Genomic DNA, 19,407 nt, shown 5'->3' with positions numbered 1-19,407 from the left:
GAGAGGTGCAGAGCACCAACACCAGCTCTTTGTCACTTCCAAATTGCCAATAGGTAGAAAGGAAGCTATATGGCAGGCAATAGTACATAAAGCCAACAGTGTGGCAGAGGTGAAGAGAAACTAAGAGGTGAAGAGACTCTAAGAAACGCTGGCACGATTGCAAGCGCAGAACTAAAGAGAAATTGACCAGGAACCAAAAGGCAGCATTACAGACTGGAGGTGGAAGTCCCGCACCCCAGGAGGACCTGGATGACCTGGAGGAGATGGTGGCAGCGGTCATTCCGGAGTAGCTGGACACCGGAATCTCAGGACAGGAGAGCACAGACTTCCAAGAACTACCACAAATGCATTGTAAGTTGCAGTGGGGGACATTCTGGAAACTAACAAATGGCAGAAGGAAAAAGGTACGTAGGACACACTGAATGCATGCAAAAGGGTTGCATGGGGACATATAATGGTCAAACACTTCTAATGTACCCACACCTTCCTCCCTATATGCACCGACCATTTCTCAACCCTCAGAGCAATCCCTCCACTACTGCCACTGATCCACCTGCCCATGTGTAACACACAGTGGGCTGCATGTACTATGCTTGTTGCACAGTGTGGCCCAACAAGAACTGCCACACACCTCCATGCACCATTAGGAATGGGGACAAAAGTGAACATATACAACATATGGGGCATGTCTGTGATTATCATCTGTGATGCTGTACAACTAGCTTCCATTTCACCATGTAGAAAGGTTGCCTGTGTAATGGGAATGGTTGGGGTCATGCAGAAAGAGACACCTTCATGCATAACAACGGCTACAAGTGGTCTCGTTGTCATACGAGGAGCCCATATTTTACAAGGCCGTAATGCAACATTTGCATCCTAACAATTGATGCCAATCTGGATTCACGCTGCCCATTCCCCTTGTGCTACATTAACAAAGTCACACAATGCACGCATAAATCTACTGTGTACATCCTTCCACCACAAAATGCCTGTGCCAGATATGATGTATGACAGGAAATATCCCTTACGCAGGGAGGGTTGATCTAATTGGGCCGACAATCCATAAAGGTTGCACTGTGCTATCTGACAACACCATGTGTGAGGTCTGCCAAAGGCAGATGTGACAGTGACGCAAGCATTGTGAGCAATGTACCTCCATGTGCTCTGCTGCACTAGTGTCATCTTTTATGGTGCCAATGCAGTAAAGCACCACTATAGTGACAATACTCATTTGACTACTGTGGGAATGTCCATCATGGTGACCAGCGATGTAAATAATGTGCTTCCATGGTGTCGATGGCTGGGGCAACAGGCTGCAAGGAAAATGGGGGTTTGGGATCAATGCACAACATACATAGAACGTTTGCCCTATGTGTGATGCACAATGCAACACAAAATAAACAACTACAAACTGTAAAAATATAAACTTGTCACACACCCACTTGTAAGTCCCACATCACCCTTGAGTTCTTGGACTACACTGAACCAAATCCAAATGTGCAGATCGTTTTAAAGGCATCAGATGCTGAGTGGGTCACACATATGTTGCATGGGAAGATCACAAATATACACATGGAATGCCTCCTACGTGTAGTGTCTAGTGTGAGAGGGGCACAAAAAGTCAAAAAAAGAATATGCTTGGGTAAAGCACTATGATGCCTGTGTCTGGATATTGTGGCACATAATTACCCATTTATGTAGAAACACGCAGTGCAACATCTTAGCTTGCTCTGCTGTGCAGCATCAATTCAAATGTGCAGGGATGTGTACTTGTCACAGATAGTCAATCCATCCTTCTACTAACCTTGGTAATGCCAAAAGATATGATGGACAATACCAACTTTGCCACACAATCTGCATGGTGAAGGGGTGTCCTTCTTGCCAGTCCAAATGCCCATCTGTAGGAAGGAACACATCCTGCTAAATCTACACACAGCACTGCTGTCTGCCACTTACAAAGATTGACGATGATTGCAGCATTTATTGAAAGTAGTCCACAATATGATTACAACAATGTCAGTCTTTAGTACCATAACTACAATGCCACCCTTGATGTTCTGTACCAATATGATGCATCCACACATCAACAAGCCTCAAAATGTATGAGGTCCGCATCCCACCCTATGTGCGTTGTCAGAGTGGTGGAAGTGGGTGGGCTTTCCACATACACCCCCTAGTCACTTTGAGTAATGTGTTCAGCATCCTGCACTACACAATGTAAGAATGAACCACCTCATGTGTATGTGTGCAAACAGAAAGGGCTACCTTCCAGCAAAACAGCACTAAGTCCAGCAATGCAGGCATCCTTGCAGCTATGCAAAAAGAAAACCAGCGATGCACGGATGAGTGTTGACCTGCAGGAAGGGAGACAATCATGTTTGCACACATACACACGAGGTGGTGGAATCTCACAATGGGTGGTGCTGGATGCTAGACACACTACTCAAAGTGGCTAAGAGGATGCATGTGAACAGCTCACTCCCTTCCATCACTCCAACAGCACACGTAGGGTGGCAAATGAGGCAGTTACTTACTCAAACATCTGTAAAACCAAATGCCAGGTTTTTATGTACATCTCCACTTGTGGTGTGATCAAAAATCCCAAACAACGCCTATGGCAAGCAGATGTAACACAGTCAAGTCAATGAAAGGGGGACATATGTAAAATACCATGATGAAAGAATCAAGGTGGGTGTAACGCACTGGTAACTTGGGAACGGCATATTGTGCTAATGGTGACTCCACAGAAATGATGCTCAGGTGGCACAGTGTGATATTAGAGGTCTATTAATGTGTGCCTTGATGTGGGGGCCAGTACCATGTCACTGACCTACCAGTAGCAACTAAATGATGACCCATGTCAACAGCCACTACAGTCAAAGACTGACCTTTGACTATCCCATTGCAGAGGATGATGCCTTACCTCCTGCGGACCTGCCTGTCCTGGATTTCACAGATGATCTGGATGACCAGCTGACAACCATCAATGCTGACACTCTCCAGGATGTCCTGGGCTCCTTCCAGACACCATCTCCAGTCACAGGGAGGACACAAAGCATTGCAGGGTCTGCACATGAACCACCCAACAACCAACACAGAGCACCAACCAGTCCTGCCACAGCCCTGAAATCTGCAGACCCAGACATTACCTTTCAGAAGACAGCCATAGGAGTCCAGCGGGAGCTGGTGCAGCAGGTGTGGGTGGGGATGGAGACCATGGAGGGCAACCTAAAGGGAGTGCAGAGGTGCCTCAGCCCAAATAAGGGAAGCTCTGCTGCTATCAGAGGCACCCACTCTCCGCTATGTGTACTCCAGCAGTCTATGGCCAACATAACTGCTATCCTGAGGCAGAGGCTCAAGGAATTGACCTCCCAAAGAGCCAGCAGCATGATTTATAACAGGCTGAGGGCTATACAAAATGTTCTGGAGTCCATGCAATGGAATCTGGTCTCCATCAGTAAAAACATGGCTGCCTACCACTGTGATGTAGCTGCTGTGTTGCGAAACCAGCAGTTCCTCCTTGCTGCAGGAATGCCTTTTGCATTCCCACAAATGGCAGCTGCCGGGAACTTTGATTCCACATCTCCATCTCCTGATGTGCGTGTGCTTCCCTCAACTTCAACAACAGCACCACTCATGGCACAGGAGGCACCAAACACATCAGACGATGAGGATGAGGAAGGAACATCTTTCACACGAAAAACCACCCAGTAGCTACAGTCTGTGACACATAGACAGTATTTCTTTTGTTCTGTGCTTAAGATCATGCCAGTGTTGTGACAGCTGGCAATGTGCCTTTTTCACTCTTGACTTATCATGCATGGACTGCCACTGTCTCAATCCCTACCTTTTGCTAATTTGAACACCTCCTCACTGATGCTCACCTTTCCTACACGTCTCATAACATGTCCCTCACCCTTGGACTCTGACTGGACATTCAATGGCTTGGGATCTCTCAATGGGTCAGTGAACTGGACATTGTACATCATTGGAAACAAAACTTGCACATGTAAATAAATAAACCATAATCGTGTGTTCTGCTTTTTTTCAGTGATCCATCAACTGTTACAAATGTATGTATTTTGTGAAGCTATCTCAATGACTTCAGAACAAAAGGACATGTGTGGTTTTCTGTCAGGCACAAAGGCAAACACTAGGACTCAAACATGATTAAGGTGACTGATAGATAGCACTGTGGACTACAACCAACTTTCTGAGTTTTCAAAGCATGTATCAAACAGGTATCCATGCAAGTTGACATATGGCATGTGTGGTTCAGAACACAAGTGTCTGGACATTTCCCTGAGGACTGTACCAGTACAACATTGATGTGACCAACAAAATAGGCATATGTAAGACTGTGAGGGGCAGCCATTAGTATGCCAGGATCCATTTCCCAAATGAGGTAGAGTGCAATGGGCTAAGCTTCCCAAGAAGAAGTGTGACAGAACTTTGCACTAACAATTGATTTTGTATGATTACCTGTTTACAGGAACTGCGTTGAAAAGTTTTATGAGTAGCTGATGTCATGCCACTGTCAATCAGACAGTCCTTGGTCATATGAGGATACACATAGTCCCACATGTAAATCATTACTGAACGCATTCCCAAAGGCATTTGTCTACCATGGCCAGACCAGACATGACAACACCCAGACAGTCAATCATCATAGACACCATATTGTGGAAAACTAATAAGATTTATTTATAGTAAAATACACTACCGATTAAAAACCTAAACTACAAACTAACCTACACTAAGCTAACCTATTCTTACTTATCTTAACTTATCCCTATAGCGATCTATCCTTATCCAAACTTATCCTATACATATGACGCCACACAATAAGCATTGGGCCCCACACCCTTGATGAGACAATAGACGTGTAGAACAACATGAACTAAAGCTACACATAGACTAACTAATCCTATTGCCTAAAATATATATATTTTTGTGTTTTTTGTTTATTTGTTTGTGTTTTTTCAAACATATACCCCTATACATAACCCCCCCAGAACCCACACAACAAAGAAAACCTAAATCCCACCCCCTAACTATACTATGTCATACAACTAACCTACTCTATGCTGCCTAACCTATGTGTACCCAGCTAAAACCCACTAAAACTATTTACAATGGAAACTGGGGAAGGGAAGGTACTGGGAAGCGGTCAGTGTCCACATTCAGAGCTTGTTCAGTTTCCTCTTTGTGTACTTCAACATCTTGAAGTAATGGGCATTGTCCGCGTCCAGTTTGGGCCAACCTTGATTTGACCTCTGTCGTGTCCTTTCGCATGTCTTACTCATAGGTAGAGCCAGTGGCAGCTGGTGGTGGCTGTTGCTGGGCGGCTGGTGTTGTATGGGCTGTGGATATGGAGGCAGCGGGACCTGCTGAGGCACTCCTGACTCTCAGCGCTGAGGTCACACCTTTCTTGGCGCTGGTTGCAGGCTGTTTCGCAGGTCCATCATGCGGGAACGCCTTCCACGATCCGAGGCCTTCTCCCTGGGGTACCTTCTGGCCATATTGAGTTAACCTGTCTGGAATTTGCAGATGTGCCGAAATCTTTCAACCCTCTTTTCAAAGGCATGCTTCTGTGCTGGAGTCATTGTAGCCGCTAAAACATGAGGAGAACATGCCATTAAAAACTTCTTTGGGTAGAGGAAAAACAAGGATGCAATTAAAACAGTATTTTCAGATGAAAACAACAATGTCAAAACCCAAGTCTATACAAATCTACCTACCAAGCATCTACGGTATTTTGTTCATGTCACAGGGATAATGGCTATCCAATGTTGCACAGTAGGGCCCAGATTTAAGAGGGTCTAGGGCCTCCTTGCGCCACATTAGTGTCAATATTATTTTGACGCTAATAAGGCCCAACAAGGCCAAATGACCAGCGGCATATTTACAAGGTAGCGCAATGCATGCATTGTGCCACTTTGTCACCCCACGCGCCACATTAGGCCTGCGCCAGGCATAATGTATGCAGGGGCGTTCCCCCAGTAGGAGGGGCTGCAAAAATGGTGCAGTGGAATCTAACAGATTCCACTGCATCATTTTCTTACAGCTACTTTCAACACCTGCTCAGCGCAGGCATTTAAAGGGGGCACACCATTTGTTACAATAAGCCCCTAGGTACAGTTCAGGGGTGGTGCAAATTTTTTTGCACTAACCATGAACAGTACATCAATTGTGTCAAAGATTTTTGCTACTAGTGCCCCTTACCCTGCACCATGGTGTGACGTATTTCAAATACGGCACACACATGGTGGCGGTGGGGGGGCGCTAAGGGCTGCAAGAAAAGTGGCGCTGCACTGGATGCAGCACCACTTTTTTTGTATCTGCCCCTATCTGTGCACAAGCTTGATGCATCTCCTCAGTACCAGGAAAACACTCACCATGCACATCTCATACAGACGTGATGTGATCACAACCTGGATCTACACATGGCACTCAAGATGACACTTACTGGCCGCATCAGGGTCTTCAAAATAGGAAACCTCGCCAAAAGAGTAGTGTGCCGGTCCACCTGCAAGACATGACAAGAAAACAGAGCTCTGTGATTGTTGAACAAAGAAAAGCATGGACAACAGTTACACATTCCACTTGTTTAGCTGAGTGACTAGTCAACTTAGTGTTAGGAATGACCAACTGCCATCTACAACATGTCAGTCAGACATACATAGTAGGCCCCTAAAAACAAGCACAGAAATGGGATTCACCCATACATACATATATGACATTATGGTATCACGTAGAGTGTTGCGTACCATGCTTTGCATCATACATGAAGGTGCCAAACCTGCTAAGTGAAATTAGGCATTTTGATGACAATAGAATTGTAATTTAACTCCAAAAATGGCACAGTGGAACCAAGTAGATTTAAGATTTATTATTTATGTGCCACCTACCACAGGAATACACATCTTGCATTCTTCAGGCCTGGCGCAGACATAATGTGGCATCAGGGTTCAAAACTGCCACAATGCTTGCATTGCACAACTTTTCACATATGGTGTGGTAACACTTGCCTACATCAGCCACGCTACCTTCAAATAATATGACACTGATGTTGTAGGAGTCAATTAGTCCTTCTTTCATCTGTGTACTTGCCGTGTCACTTTGCACATACATGACTCAAGGAACCCACACATCCATGACTACCAATACTCGAGCGTCATGTTTGTCATCACTTAAACATTACTTAGCACAGTTGTGAAGCTCATGATGGACATGTACATTTGTGCCTGGGAAACGTGAACCCTTGCATCATTGCACATGTGTATCTTTTTCAGCACTTCAATATGTATATGCAATACACAAGATACAAAGAGTGCAATGTGCAAATTGTCTGCAGTGCATTGTTGACCTCTCATGAATGTAGGTAGTTTCAGACAATAAACTTGCTGTCCTCACCTTTCTCATGAGATGCTGCAGTTATCCTTATGTCCTACTGTCATGCACATGCAAATGAGGATGTTGCTATGTAAGAGGGGTACGTACCAACGTGTCCATCAATCCGAATCACCGGGTGATCCAGGAGATCCTCTTCACAGGCAATGAGGTCAGCCCACCGGTGCTTTAGCTGGTGGTCCGTGTGCTCCACCGAGAAGATCGACAAGGCTGGTAGAGCACCTTACCCCAGTGCGACTTCCTTGCCTCGTAGAGTAGCCCGTGTATGCAAGAGTTTACAGACACCTAAGTGACAGGACAGGGCATGATGTGCTTTTCTGCACTGCCCTGCATCACCAGTCCAGCTTTCTGAGTCCCATGTCTCCTCATTCATATGCATTTCTGGCCTCTCCCAGTACATTGTCATCAGTAGTTCAGCTGCCACAGTCCACTGTTGGTACCCTTGTATCATGGTAGGGAGATGTGGGATTAACAAGTATGATTGTTGGTGTGCTGTGAGGTGTCCATTCCTACACATAATCTTTCACTGATGGCGATGCTGTATTTCAATGTGTGATGGACTATGCACCACACAAGGGAAAGGTGAAGACAATAGGTATATCTGATATGTTTTTGGTGATATGTAGATGGTGATGGCACCACTTGGGTGGCATTTGATGTCGGTGCTGCCTGATGTTTCTTCAGCATGGTAAATGTAAGGCAGTGCAAATATGTGAGTTGACGGTTGCATGGCCGATGCAATTCACATGGCTGAGCTATTACTTGCTAAGTGTTATGTGTGAGGGATCTTCACATGAAGTGGTTTGAGGCCAGCTTTTGTATGCAAAGTGGACACAGTGCCACCTGTCCATTATGTAAAGTGTCAGTCAGGTGGTGACAGGAACCTGTATATGTCGGCGTGTGTGAGGGTGATGTGCATTGAACGCGGTGTAGTGTGTCATGTGGCATATGTATTGTTGTCAGAACATCTGCGTTTCCCTGACCATGTGTGTTGCCATATTGTCCATCCTGGAACCTTTGGTTGATAGTTGAGTGTCTGAATATGTACGCATCATGGACGCTGTCTGGATATTTTGCTAGGATGTTTGAAAAAAAATTACATTGGTCCACAATTGCCTGCACATTAGTAGAGTGGGTATGTTTACGGTTCCTGTAGAGGACTTCCGTTGCAGCAAGAGGCACAAGTTGGACATGGGTGCAGTGCATTGCATCCAGCACATGTGAGAACCTAGCAATTTGATGGAATCCTTGCTTGGTCTCCTGCTGCAGCTGCTGGGTGTTGGGGAACCGGATGTGGTAGGGTGTGAGGTGGATGATGGCGTCCAGGACCATTGGAAGGAAAACAGAAAGGATGGTTGGGAGATACCACCATTTGTGCAGCAGTGGTCTGGAATGATCCTGAGGCCAGCATGTGTAGGACAGCCAGGAGTCTGGTCCTGGGTTGTATGGTTGTATGACTTACCACTCTTGCTGTGATGGCAGGCACAATGTGGTGGAGCAGCCATACAAAGGACTCTCATTTCAGATGGTTGAGTCTGATCACCTCTTCTTCCCTGAGACCAAGGATGGATGCACACTGGCAAAATATCCTCTCCCTTCGTCTGCGATACCTTTGTAGCTGCTGTGGTGGTAAGTCAGGTTGTTGCGGTGGTGCTGGTGGCAGTTGCCATAGTCACTGACGTCACCTCCTGGTGCCTCGCTGTAGTAGTAACACATCCATGTTGTCCAGCTGCTTGCCAATGTGCCTTCTGTGTGTAGTAGTGGCGGGACCTCTTTATAACCCCTGGTCTGACCAGGAGTTAAAATGTTGATGCTAATCAGACTTAGTGTAATTTTTTTGGGCCCGGTCCTATTTATGCCTTTTTTCGTCAGCTTGTAAATTTAGCACTAGCGGGCTAGCGTACTTTTTGGGAGGGAACGCCTACCTTGCATATCATTGTCATTACAAGACGCAAGATGAGTTGCCGCACCCACAAAATTACGCTAAGTCAAGAATTTTGGCGCTAGATTTCTCTAGTGACAAAATATAGAGCTTTTGCTTAAAAAACAATGGCGCAAAGGCCAAGTTTTCTTAAATCTGGGCCACAATTTTAAAACAAGAAAACCACTGAAATTCACCAGTTATAGTTATCTCAAGAAACTATAACTGGAGCCCTAAATTACTTTAAACTCCCACCTTTGTCATGCAGTGCTAATAACCTCACATATTACATCACTCAAGTCAAGTTCTATGACATCATTGATAACATCCCAGCAACATCTAAATTACATCACTGGGCATGGCGGGGAGCAATTTATAGTTACTTATGGGCACAAATTATAGTTACTTGAGATAACTATAAATGTTGAATTTCAGTATATTGTGGTGCCACCCTTTCTTCAGGAAACTGTCTTAAGCAGTAGATTCAGTAACCCTCATTAAGAAAATTCATGCACGATACCAGGCCAAAATCTTTTAGCCATGTTGTATATTTGGCCTGAACATACAGGAAAAAATATACAACATACACACGTCTACTCTCTGTGTAAAGATTAGCACACTCACAAGAGCAATGCAGATGATAAGATAAAGCCATCACTGCCAGGTCCCAGGAGGTTGCGGCATGAGCTCTCTATAGGATTGTTCATCTGCCCCCTACTCTTCCCACTGTGTCTCAGAAGAGTAGGGGCATACACTGTCCTCCATCCTCAAGAGGCAGTCCACCACCCAAAGGTAAACTGTGCAATGTGAAGGATACAACAACCATGTCACAGACAATTTTGAAGCTGCTAAAGAAGACTATCCTCAGTCTAGCCATTGGACCTGGTGAGTATGCCAAAACAATGATGGTACATATTCTTGTGTCTCTAGTTTTTGTCCATACGCACTACTTTCAAAGTGTTGATTGATGGTACATTTTCTTAATATGTATGAGTTATATGCTTCAACTGGACGGTCTTAATATACCTGGACTAAACCAATCACAGGTAGGAGACCTGATGATGATATAATCTACTAAAGGTGTATCAGTGGATATCATATACACCGTTGATTGAAACTTTGGGTGAGGGTCTCCAAAAATGTTGTTTATAAGACACTGGATTCTAGAATGGTGTGGTCTCACTCCCCTTTGATTTTCTAGGATTGCATTAGGAGCCTGAGTGAACCCCTTTATGATTCTTTCTCTCCCACTTATTGATTTATTGAGTAAATAGGTAATGTTCACACAAAGAGATTTTAAAAGTAAAATATGCATTTGTAGAGTGAATGTCGGTCTTTGCTAATAATGTTCAGGCAATAAAGCCCAAACGTATTTTGCAAATCTCTGTAGCTCACGGTTAACCACACGTACATCACAGATATGTACTATTATTCTTACTCAAACAAATATTTCTGGTTGAAGTGTTACGGTTGCTACTGCTCCTACATAGATAATAAAATATAAACATTCCGTGCTTTCACAACACATGTACTTTGGTCAGATTCTCACCTCTTATGTGGAGTGTTGACTCCTTCCATTGACTCAGCATGTGGTTTCTAATGTAGCAGGTCAAGGTGCTAGGATGTCCACTGAATACATAAGTTGCCTTAACGTGAAAATGGAGGCTCCCATCCACAGCTTTCTCTTCAGTGGACGAGGATATGTTATTTCCATTGCCATCTTTCCACTTTGCATCTGGCTCAGGATACCATCCTGAAGATTCACAAACAATTTTGATTCCTTCTTTTTGTATGTCTTCCAGATAGATGTGCGGCTTGGACCCCAGAGCTGGAAATGAATCAACAGACATGTGGAAGGTTAGCTGTGAACTTTGTACTTATGTAGTGAGCGGCAGAAGACTGGGAATGAGTGCTCAAAGGGGATTGCTGTTCATTGGCAAATATGCATTCTGGGTAATGACATCATAATTTCCTGTTGTCAGTGGCGTACCTTCAGGGGGAGTGTTTGGGGTGTTAGACCCCCTAATAAATGTCTTTTCTGGTAAATACTTGGGTGCAGGTGCTTCCAGTCGGGTTTGGGTAGGTCTCTGTCGGATTTCATTACAATCTTTACACACACACAGACAAAACGCACACACATATCCCTTACTCTGTTTTGAAAGTCTTAAAAAATGTTGGTGTTTACAAAATGTTGGTGTTTTCCCTCACTTTATACCCCTCTCAACCTGCCTGGCTCGCCCTTTACACTGCCCATCAACCTCTCTCATGCGCCCTGCCCCCGTATAATGTATTTTTACATTATATACTGTAATGTTGGGGGCCCTAGGCCCTCATGCTAGTAAATGAGGTGGCACAGACACAGTGGCATGATTCTAGTAATTGACCCCGGGCACGTGCGCCGGCCCTTTTTATTGGCAGGGTCACCTCTCTGGTAATGTCTGTGTTGGATGGGTGTGGGGTGTGTGTGTGTAAAGCCAGCCCTCAGCTGAATGGCCGGTGGACCACTAGAATGTGTCCAGCAGGACACTACATATACCAGCGCGGTGGTTGGGAAAATCTGATGCTCATACCCCCAAATCTTACTGACCAAGCTACACTCCTGCCTTTTGTGCATTCGATTACGTACCACTTTAGATGGGGATTTTTCACAAATTAAACAAACCCCCTCTTTTATCAAGTTCCATTCTAAAACTTGTCATACGTTTTAGTCCCAAGCCCTAGAACTGCACTTCGCCCTTTTGTTGTATTCCCTGAACTTCTTATTTCATTTGAGGTGTAATGTGACCTAGGTTTCCAATACTCATTACTGGGGTTTTTCAACAATATTTTCTATTTTTCGTGCACGAAACCACTGTCGAGCCAAAGGTCTTTCAATAACAAGGGAAAAACAGTTTACATATCTTCAGTTAAATAAAACCAGAATCCTCGATTTTGAGAAATTGACCTTCTGGTAAAATGAGGTCGAAAGTTAATATGGGAAAAAAGATAACCTACAAACTCTAATTGGCTCCAGGGTTTTATTTTCAAACTTTCACAATAGATGGTCATTCTTTATAGCAGTTTGATATCAATAAATCTGCTTCCCTCAGGGAGTGTTCCTAATTATTACTAATAACTGACAGAGTATAACTTGGCTGAGCCATTATGCCCCTCGAGAAGAGAAAATGAAGAGGTGGTTATTTCCTATGTATAACGTGCAACCAAAATGCTTAACTGAAGAGTGAATGTGCACAATAGTTATAATGTTTATATGCTATATTAAATCATTAGTTTGAAGTAATGTTTATGTAATGCCATGATTTAAAAGTTATTCTTTATAATAATTTTATATACAAACGTGTAATGCTCTCACACTGAATTTAAATTAAGCAGTTTTGTGTCAAAAAGCTTAGCACTGGCTAGCGCCATTTCTTAACGCCACATGAGCGTCATATTTATATCATGATGCACAACAGTGCTAAAAACTGGTCAGAGTCAACATTTTTTACGCCTTGTAAGTCAAAATGACGATAACGCCGCAAAAATGACTCTAACCTGTTTTGCGGCACATAAATATGTTGCAAAACGGATATGCACCAATTTTTACCACATTAGCGTCAACTTCAGACCATGATGCAGAAAATGCTGCAAAGGAGAGGCAAAATGGACGAAGAAAGCCGGGAGAAGCTCCAGGGATACCCCATTCAACCAGGACCCAGCCAGGAGGACACACACTAGTCCCAGGGGAGGAAGAAGAAAAAGCGCAAGTGTCGTTTTAGTGCGGAGGAGCATGAAATACTTGTAAGAGAGGTGACGGAGCACCAACATCAACTCTTCGCCACCTCCAAATTGCCAATTGGCAGGAGAGAGGCAATCTGGCAGCAGATAGTTGACAAGATCAACAGTGTGGCAGAACTGAGGAGAACTATAACTGAATGCAAAAAATACTGGCATGATTGCAAGCGAAGGACAAAGGAAAAAATGGCCAGGAACAGGAAGGCAGCACTGCAAACTGAAGGTGGAAGTCCAGCACCACAAGAGGACCTGGACGAGATGGAGATGGTTGCAATGGTCATCCCGGAGCAACTAGTAATTGGAATCGCAGGATGGGACAGCCTGGACACACAACAAATGCAGGGTAAGCTGCATGGGGGACATACATGTACAATTGTCAAGTGCAAGAAGGGGGAGGCACATAGGACACACTCAATGCATGTCAAAGTAGCGCAGTGGGACACATTGCACATGAATCAAGTTGCACTATTCAAACATAAGCAACATATGTACATACTCCTTGGTAGTGCCATGCACCACAACACATACACAACCTGGACATATGTAAATCACCAGGGCTAAATATCTACATGTACATATGCATCACATAGAATGGAAGGCATGTCTAATGACTGTGCCTCTGGTTGTGTCATCACAACAACCCTTGCATATAGTCAAACAAACCCTACCAACAGGATCAAGACATCAGAGACTAGGAAGTCAGTCAATACTATTCCTGGGGTTACGTCATGGTGGTGTCCCTTGCAGAAATACCTTGCAACTGCCTTGTCTCATTGCCAAAACATGTGTGCTGCATCTTACAGCACACAATACATTGAAACCCTTCCCAACAGTGCCTAGAAATGTGCTGGAAGCACCACCACCCTGCACATAAACAACACATCCTCATAAGGCAGCCCCTACTTCATCATGCAGTAAGGATGTCTCTCTGGGTGCAGGGAAAAGTAACCTAGGCAGGTGCTGGGGGCATACCAGGGGGTCCTGTATCACAGGAAACATGCCACTACCCAGTGTAACTAAACTGGTGTAGTGTGGAGCCACACATTGTAACCCTGATCAGAACTGTGCCACTAGAGAACATATGTACTACAGATTGCAATCTGTAGGTCATATCAAATACAGGCTGACCCCACAACTACTCTGACACAACCATGTGAGACACATAGGAATGGGTAAATAACCTCACAAATACAACACATGCTGTATGTTTGTGAAAATAATGGTGTACAATATCACGCTGACGGGTGGGGGATGGTGCATGGGTAAGTCTGGTGTTGGTAAGACTGCTAGTGCAGTGTACCCTTTGCGGTTGGCAGTATGAGTAATGTGCTGGGATGGCGAGTGGAAACCTGTATCCTTATGGTAGCTCTCTGCGGCAGTTATCACTACATTGAAGATGGATGTTCCAGTCTTGGGGTGCATTGGGTGTGACAGCACACACTGCTCTTAGCTCTGAAAATCAGGCAGTGGAAAGCAGAAAGGGGCTGGGCAAGCAGCCACCAGGCACGGCCCATGCCAGGTGCATGGGCTGTGCAGGGGCACAATATACCACATCACCACCAACCTTTGCATGGGGGTTTCACTGCCATGCAAAGGCTGGTGGGAAAGTGGGAACATACCTGGAGGGTAGCGCTGATCGTAATACTGGTCTGGTGTCACAAGACAGGTGGCATTGCCTGCCTGTAAACTGCGCCAACCAGCCAGTGCCAGGCTATTGGTCCATAGGGCATTCCCCATGGACAACATGTACCACTACCACCTGTGCTGTTGGCGGTGGTCATATTGACAATGGCAGTCAGGTGGTCACATGACTACCGGACTTGTTATGAGGGTCCATGTATGCACCAGTATAACTACCTGGAAAATCACCACCAAACTAGTTTGAGGCCCTGACCTAAGTTAAACATTAGTCAGCTGGCTATGTCCATCAATTTTTTTGCATCAGGCAATGTCACGTAGAAAATGATGTACACAGTAACAAATGATACCAGTGCTTGCCATCCCTGGGTCCACCCTTGTGCCTGTGTCAAATTAGCTGCACTACCACAATGCTGCATCTCTTAAATCATAGTGCAAGGATGGCTGCATTGAGGGGGAGATCATAGTTGTGTAGGAAGGAACACCTTCCAGCACAGACAGAAACTGAAATCTGCTAGGTCCATGTGTGATGTGCAATGTACCACACATACATCAACATGAGGAGCAATCAAAGGAAACAACAGCATAGTGTCTTAGTAAGCCATCCCTGCAGTGATGTAAGGTATCAGTACCGCCCTGGTGTATGTGAAACATCTAAAACTGGGACAGAGGCATATTGCAAAGTGCGTTGCTTGACCATTGCAACACCCATTGCAAGGCCCTACCATGCAAATGAATGCATAGGAAGGGTCCAAAATAACAAGATGGTGTCAAGCCACCAAAAGGATTTACATCACACCTAGTAAATATGACACAGCCAATTGCGCCACCTGAGCTTCCCAATGCGTGACACTCAGGTGGGGCAAACGACTGATAGACTGCAACCATGATGTACAGGAACAATGTTTTGGAAGTAAGTTGACAATGAGCCACCAATAGCAAGTCAGTGACGTGACACGTCAATTACCACAACATTGAAAGATTGATTTTACACCATGTCATTGCAGAGGATGATAACGGTAGTATTGGTAATCGTTAATGCACCTCCACAAAAGTGTCCAAGTTAAGTGAATAATTAGATCGAGCAATGGTGCAAGTGGTCTAGTGCCCTACTACCTATAGGCACAAATAGAGTGTATAATGGTATACACAGTAGATAAATATATACATATGACCACAGCACACAGGCGCATGTAGAGTTAGTGAGGTACAAAAAAGTAGAATTAGGTGATATACATATGATAATGAGTAGTATAGTCCTCTTCTTAGTGTTCCAGAGAGATGTTTAATTGGATCAAAAGACTGATTGCAGCTCTTTTTTAACTTACTGGCTCATGTACTGCACGAATTTAACCTAACATTTTAGTCCTCGGGCACAAAAGCAGGCCGTTACTCAGCTCTTGCCTTCTAGTTCACAATGTTTCTCATTATTTCATACTAACTTTTTTTACTCAGACTTATTCCTGTTACTGTTTTAATTCTGGTAAATCTTTATTAAGGGCTTGCCCTCACTTTTTAGACGTGGGGAACTAGTTTCTACTTGGTACCTAACAGCCCCTTCCTTACCATTGTTTCTCTTCATAGTTTATTTAAACACCTTTGCTCTCCCAATGACTCTTACTGACTTGTCTTTACCCTTATTTCAGAGTCTGTTACTCCACTCTTCTTTCAAATTATATTCTCTACAGAACTTACCATGGTTCACCTGGATTCTTCGTGAACATAAGGTGTTGCTACTCTAGTTTTATTTTGACACTATCTTCTTGGGACACCGGAAGCCCATATCTGATATACTGTTTACTAGGACTCACTCACAGGTACTTTTTTGCGATCCCTCGGCCCTTGTCGTTGCCCTGTATATACTCTTTTCACTAACGTCTACTTACTTTACCCCCCTTTTGTGTTTTTCTTCTGTTTTTGGGCTCTCTTTCCTTACATTCCTTCTGCATGAGATCTTACATCGTTTCATCTGGTTGACTCTTGGATTCTCAGGGACAATATTGGTACGTGATTCAAATAGATTTTTCCAGCTTCTGCATGCCTGCTGTACTCTCTTGTACCTCACATGTACACTTTTCTTTCTTTATGGCTCTGCTCTCACTTCTTGGACTTACTTTTACACCACACTTTCTGGAACTAACTTGATGGTCGGGTCCTTTTTTAATTATACTGTGTCTTCTTTTGTTATGTGTCACCTACCACTCCACTCTCTTGCGCAATAAGGTTTGTTTCTATATGCTTAACTTATATTTTGGTCAAGTAGCACCATACCCTTCTCTCTTCCAATTACTTTCCACTCGCACTGTCATGTCTGTATTTCTCACATATACAAACTATGGCTCTTAAATATGCCGTTCCTTCTTTCCAATATAAAGCTAATATGTGTATATATTATATTCTTTACAGCCTTGAAAAAGTCACTGTGTGACAAAACACGTGTTGGCTATGCTTACTATAGGACTATATCATATGTGTATCACCTAATTCTACTTTTTTGTACGTCACTAACTCTACATGCGCCTGTGTGCTGTGGTCCTATGTATATATTCATTGCAGAGGATGAGGGCTTTCCTGCTGATCTGCCTGTCCTGGAGTACCCCGATGACCTGGATGACCAGCTGACAACCATCAGCCAAGAGACCCTCCAAGAATTCCTGGTATCCCTCCAGACACCACCTCCAGTTGCAAGGAGGACAAATAATGTAGCAACCATCCCAGATGCCCCATCCAACCCCCCCAATAGTGCAACCTGCTAGAACCCACACAGCTGAGGACTCCAAGGACCCAGGGACCAGCTTTGAGAGGACAATGGTAAGAGTCCAGCAGGAGCTGGCCAAGCAGGTGTGGGTGGGGATGGAGACTGTGGCAGCCAACCTAGAGGGATTGCCCATGTGTCTCGTTACGGCCAATGAACATATAGCAGCCAAATGAGCCACACACTTCCCACTGCATGGAGAACAGCAGTGTCTGAGGGACATAGCTGCTGCCATGAGGGAGAGGCCACAACAACTGCCCTCCCAAACTGGCAGCAACGTGATTGAGAACAAGCTGGATTCCATGCAGAGTGAAGTGGCCTCCCTCAGAGCAGGCATGGTTGCCTACCACAGGGATGTTGCTGCTATCCTGTAAAATCAGCAGCTCCTCCTTGCTGCAGTAATGCCATATGTTGTACCTCAAATGGCAGCTGCTGGGAATTGGGATTCCACATCTTCAACAACAGATGTGTGGCCCCCTCTACCTCCCCACCACCACCATCAAGGGCAGAGGAAACAATACACACATCGGAGGATGAAGATGTGGAACAGATCAGCTTCACTCGCAGGAGTTCCCGGTAACATCAGCCCATGCCACATGGGCAGTGTTCTCCTTTATCCTGTGCTTGAGATCCTGCCAGTGTTAGCACAGGTGGATATGTGCATTCTTCACCCACACACTGTTGACCTGTCTGCTATGGACTGTCATTGTCTCTCACTCACCAATTGGCAAATGTTGTTCCTCCTCACTTAACAACACTTCTCCCAACCATGTCCCATGATATGTCCCTCAACCCTAGACTTGTGTTGTGTCACACTTGTATGGATTTCACAAATGGGGTCACTGACCTGGACATTGTAAATTTGGTACTACAACACTTGTGAGTAAACACCTACTACACAATCAGCATGTCTTTGTGTATTGTGATCCATCTACTACACTGTGTAATTGTGATGTGTCTATCCATGTCACTGGTCACAGAATGTCAGTACAAGAGTGCAGAACTGTGGGGGCACGAAGCTACACACAAGGTCCCTAACATGACAAATGTTAATGCTGGTCTCATCTCATAAAAGCAATTCACTGAGTATGTCACTAATGAAGAACACATGTATGCTTCCCTCGCTATATACGGCAGGAATGGCTTTAAAGCAGGTCTAGGGCAATATCGTCAGATGGGAGTAGCAGTAGAACACGTTGGTGTGATACAGAGGTACCTAACCTCATTAATGAATTCCACCGGTCAGTTTTGCAGGATAGAGTTCCAATTTAGGCTGTTGTCAGATGTGCCACGGTTACCGACATTCCTACACAGGACCCCAACATTGAGAGCTGTAGTACCACACCTGTCCAATACAAGGTAAACATAGGCGGTCATTATGAACACAGAGGTAAACACCACTGACCGCCATTGGCGGTGAACAGAAACCTGCCATAAAATGAATCAATAATCTGATTCCGACAAAAACCACCAGTCCACCAGTCTCCGCCAGGACCCTGTTGGCGGAAATGCTGGACCTCCCACCCCGCCACCGCCAAGCACACCCACATCCCACCCTCCAAATGATGATGCACAAATCACGTTGGCGGTCAGTGGAAGCCGAAAGACCATTGGCAGTGCAGACCGCCACGGGCGGCAAGTGGACCCAACAGAAAGAAGTGCACACATTGGATAAGTTAGAAACCCACACACCTGACACACATCCACAACACCATAAAACACTCACAGACACACCCCACAATCCTTTGCAATGAAAGGCCAACAAAGACAGAGATCACCAGAAGCAGACACCGAACGCCACAGATCCACGACACCTACACCCAACCACAGAAGAGCACCCTCACCGAGATTCCACCCCAGACACCATTCACAACACTCACCATGGCACCCCCCAAATACCCATGCT

At 44.8% G+C, this 19,407-nt stretch overlaps 1 protein-coding gene across 5 annotated transcripts in view; it reads right to left on the bottom strand.

Annotated features, from left to right (window-relative positions):
• LOC138299206 (butyrophilin subfamily 1 member A1-like) overlaps positions 1–19,407 on the bottom strand; it is a 944,067-nt gene that overhangs the window by 453,926 nt on the left and 470,734 nt on the right. For 4 of the 5 annotated variants that reach the window (XM_069237321.1, XM_069237322.1, XM_069237323.1 and 1 more), the window contains one exon: positions 10,884–11,162. The exons of the other annotated variant lie outside the window; for it this stretch is intronic. In XM_069237321.1, coding sequence (XP_069093422.1) covers positions 10,884–11,162 — 279 coding nt within the window. The remainder of the gene's footprint in view (positions 1–10,883; positions 11,163–19,407) is intronic. 5 annotated transcript variants of the gene reach the window in all.

This window comes from Pleurodeles waltl, chromosome 6 (genome assembly GCF_031143425.1).
Source record: "Pleurodeles waltl isolate 20211129_DDA chromosome 6, aPleWal1.hap1.20221129, whole genome shotgun sequence".
In the NCBI taxonomy this organism is placed as follows: domain Eukaryota; kingdom Metazoa; phylum Chordata; class Amphibia; order Caudata; family Salamandridae; genus Pleurodeles; species Pleurodeles waltl.
Note: the sequence above shows the minus strand (reverse complement) of the source record. Positions and strands in the feature narration are given on the sequence as shown.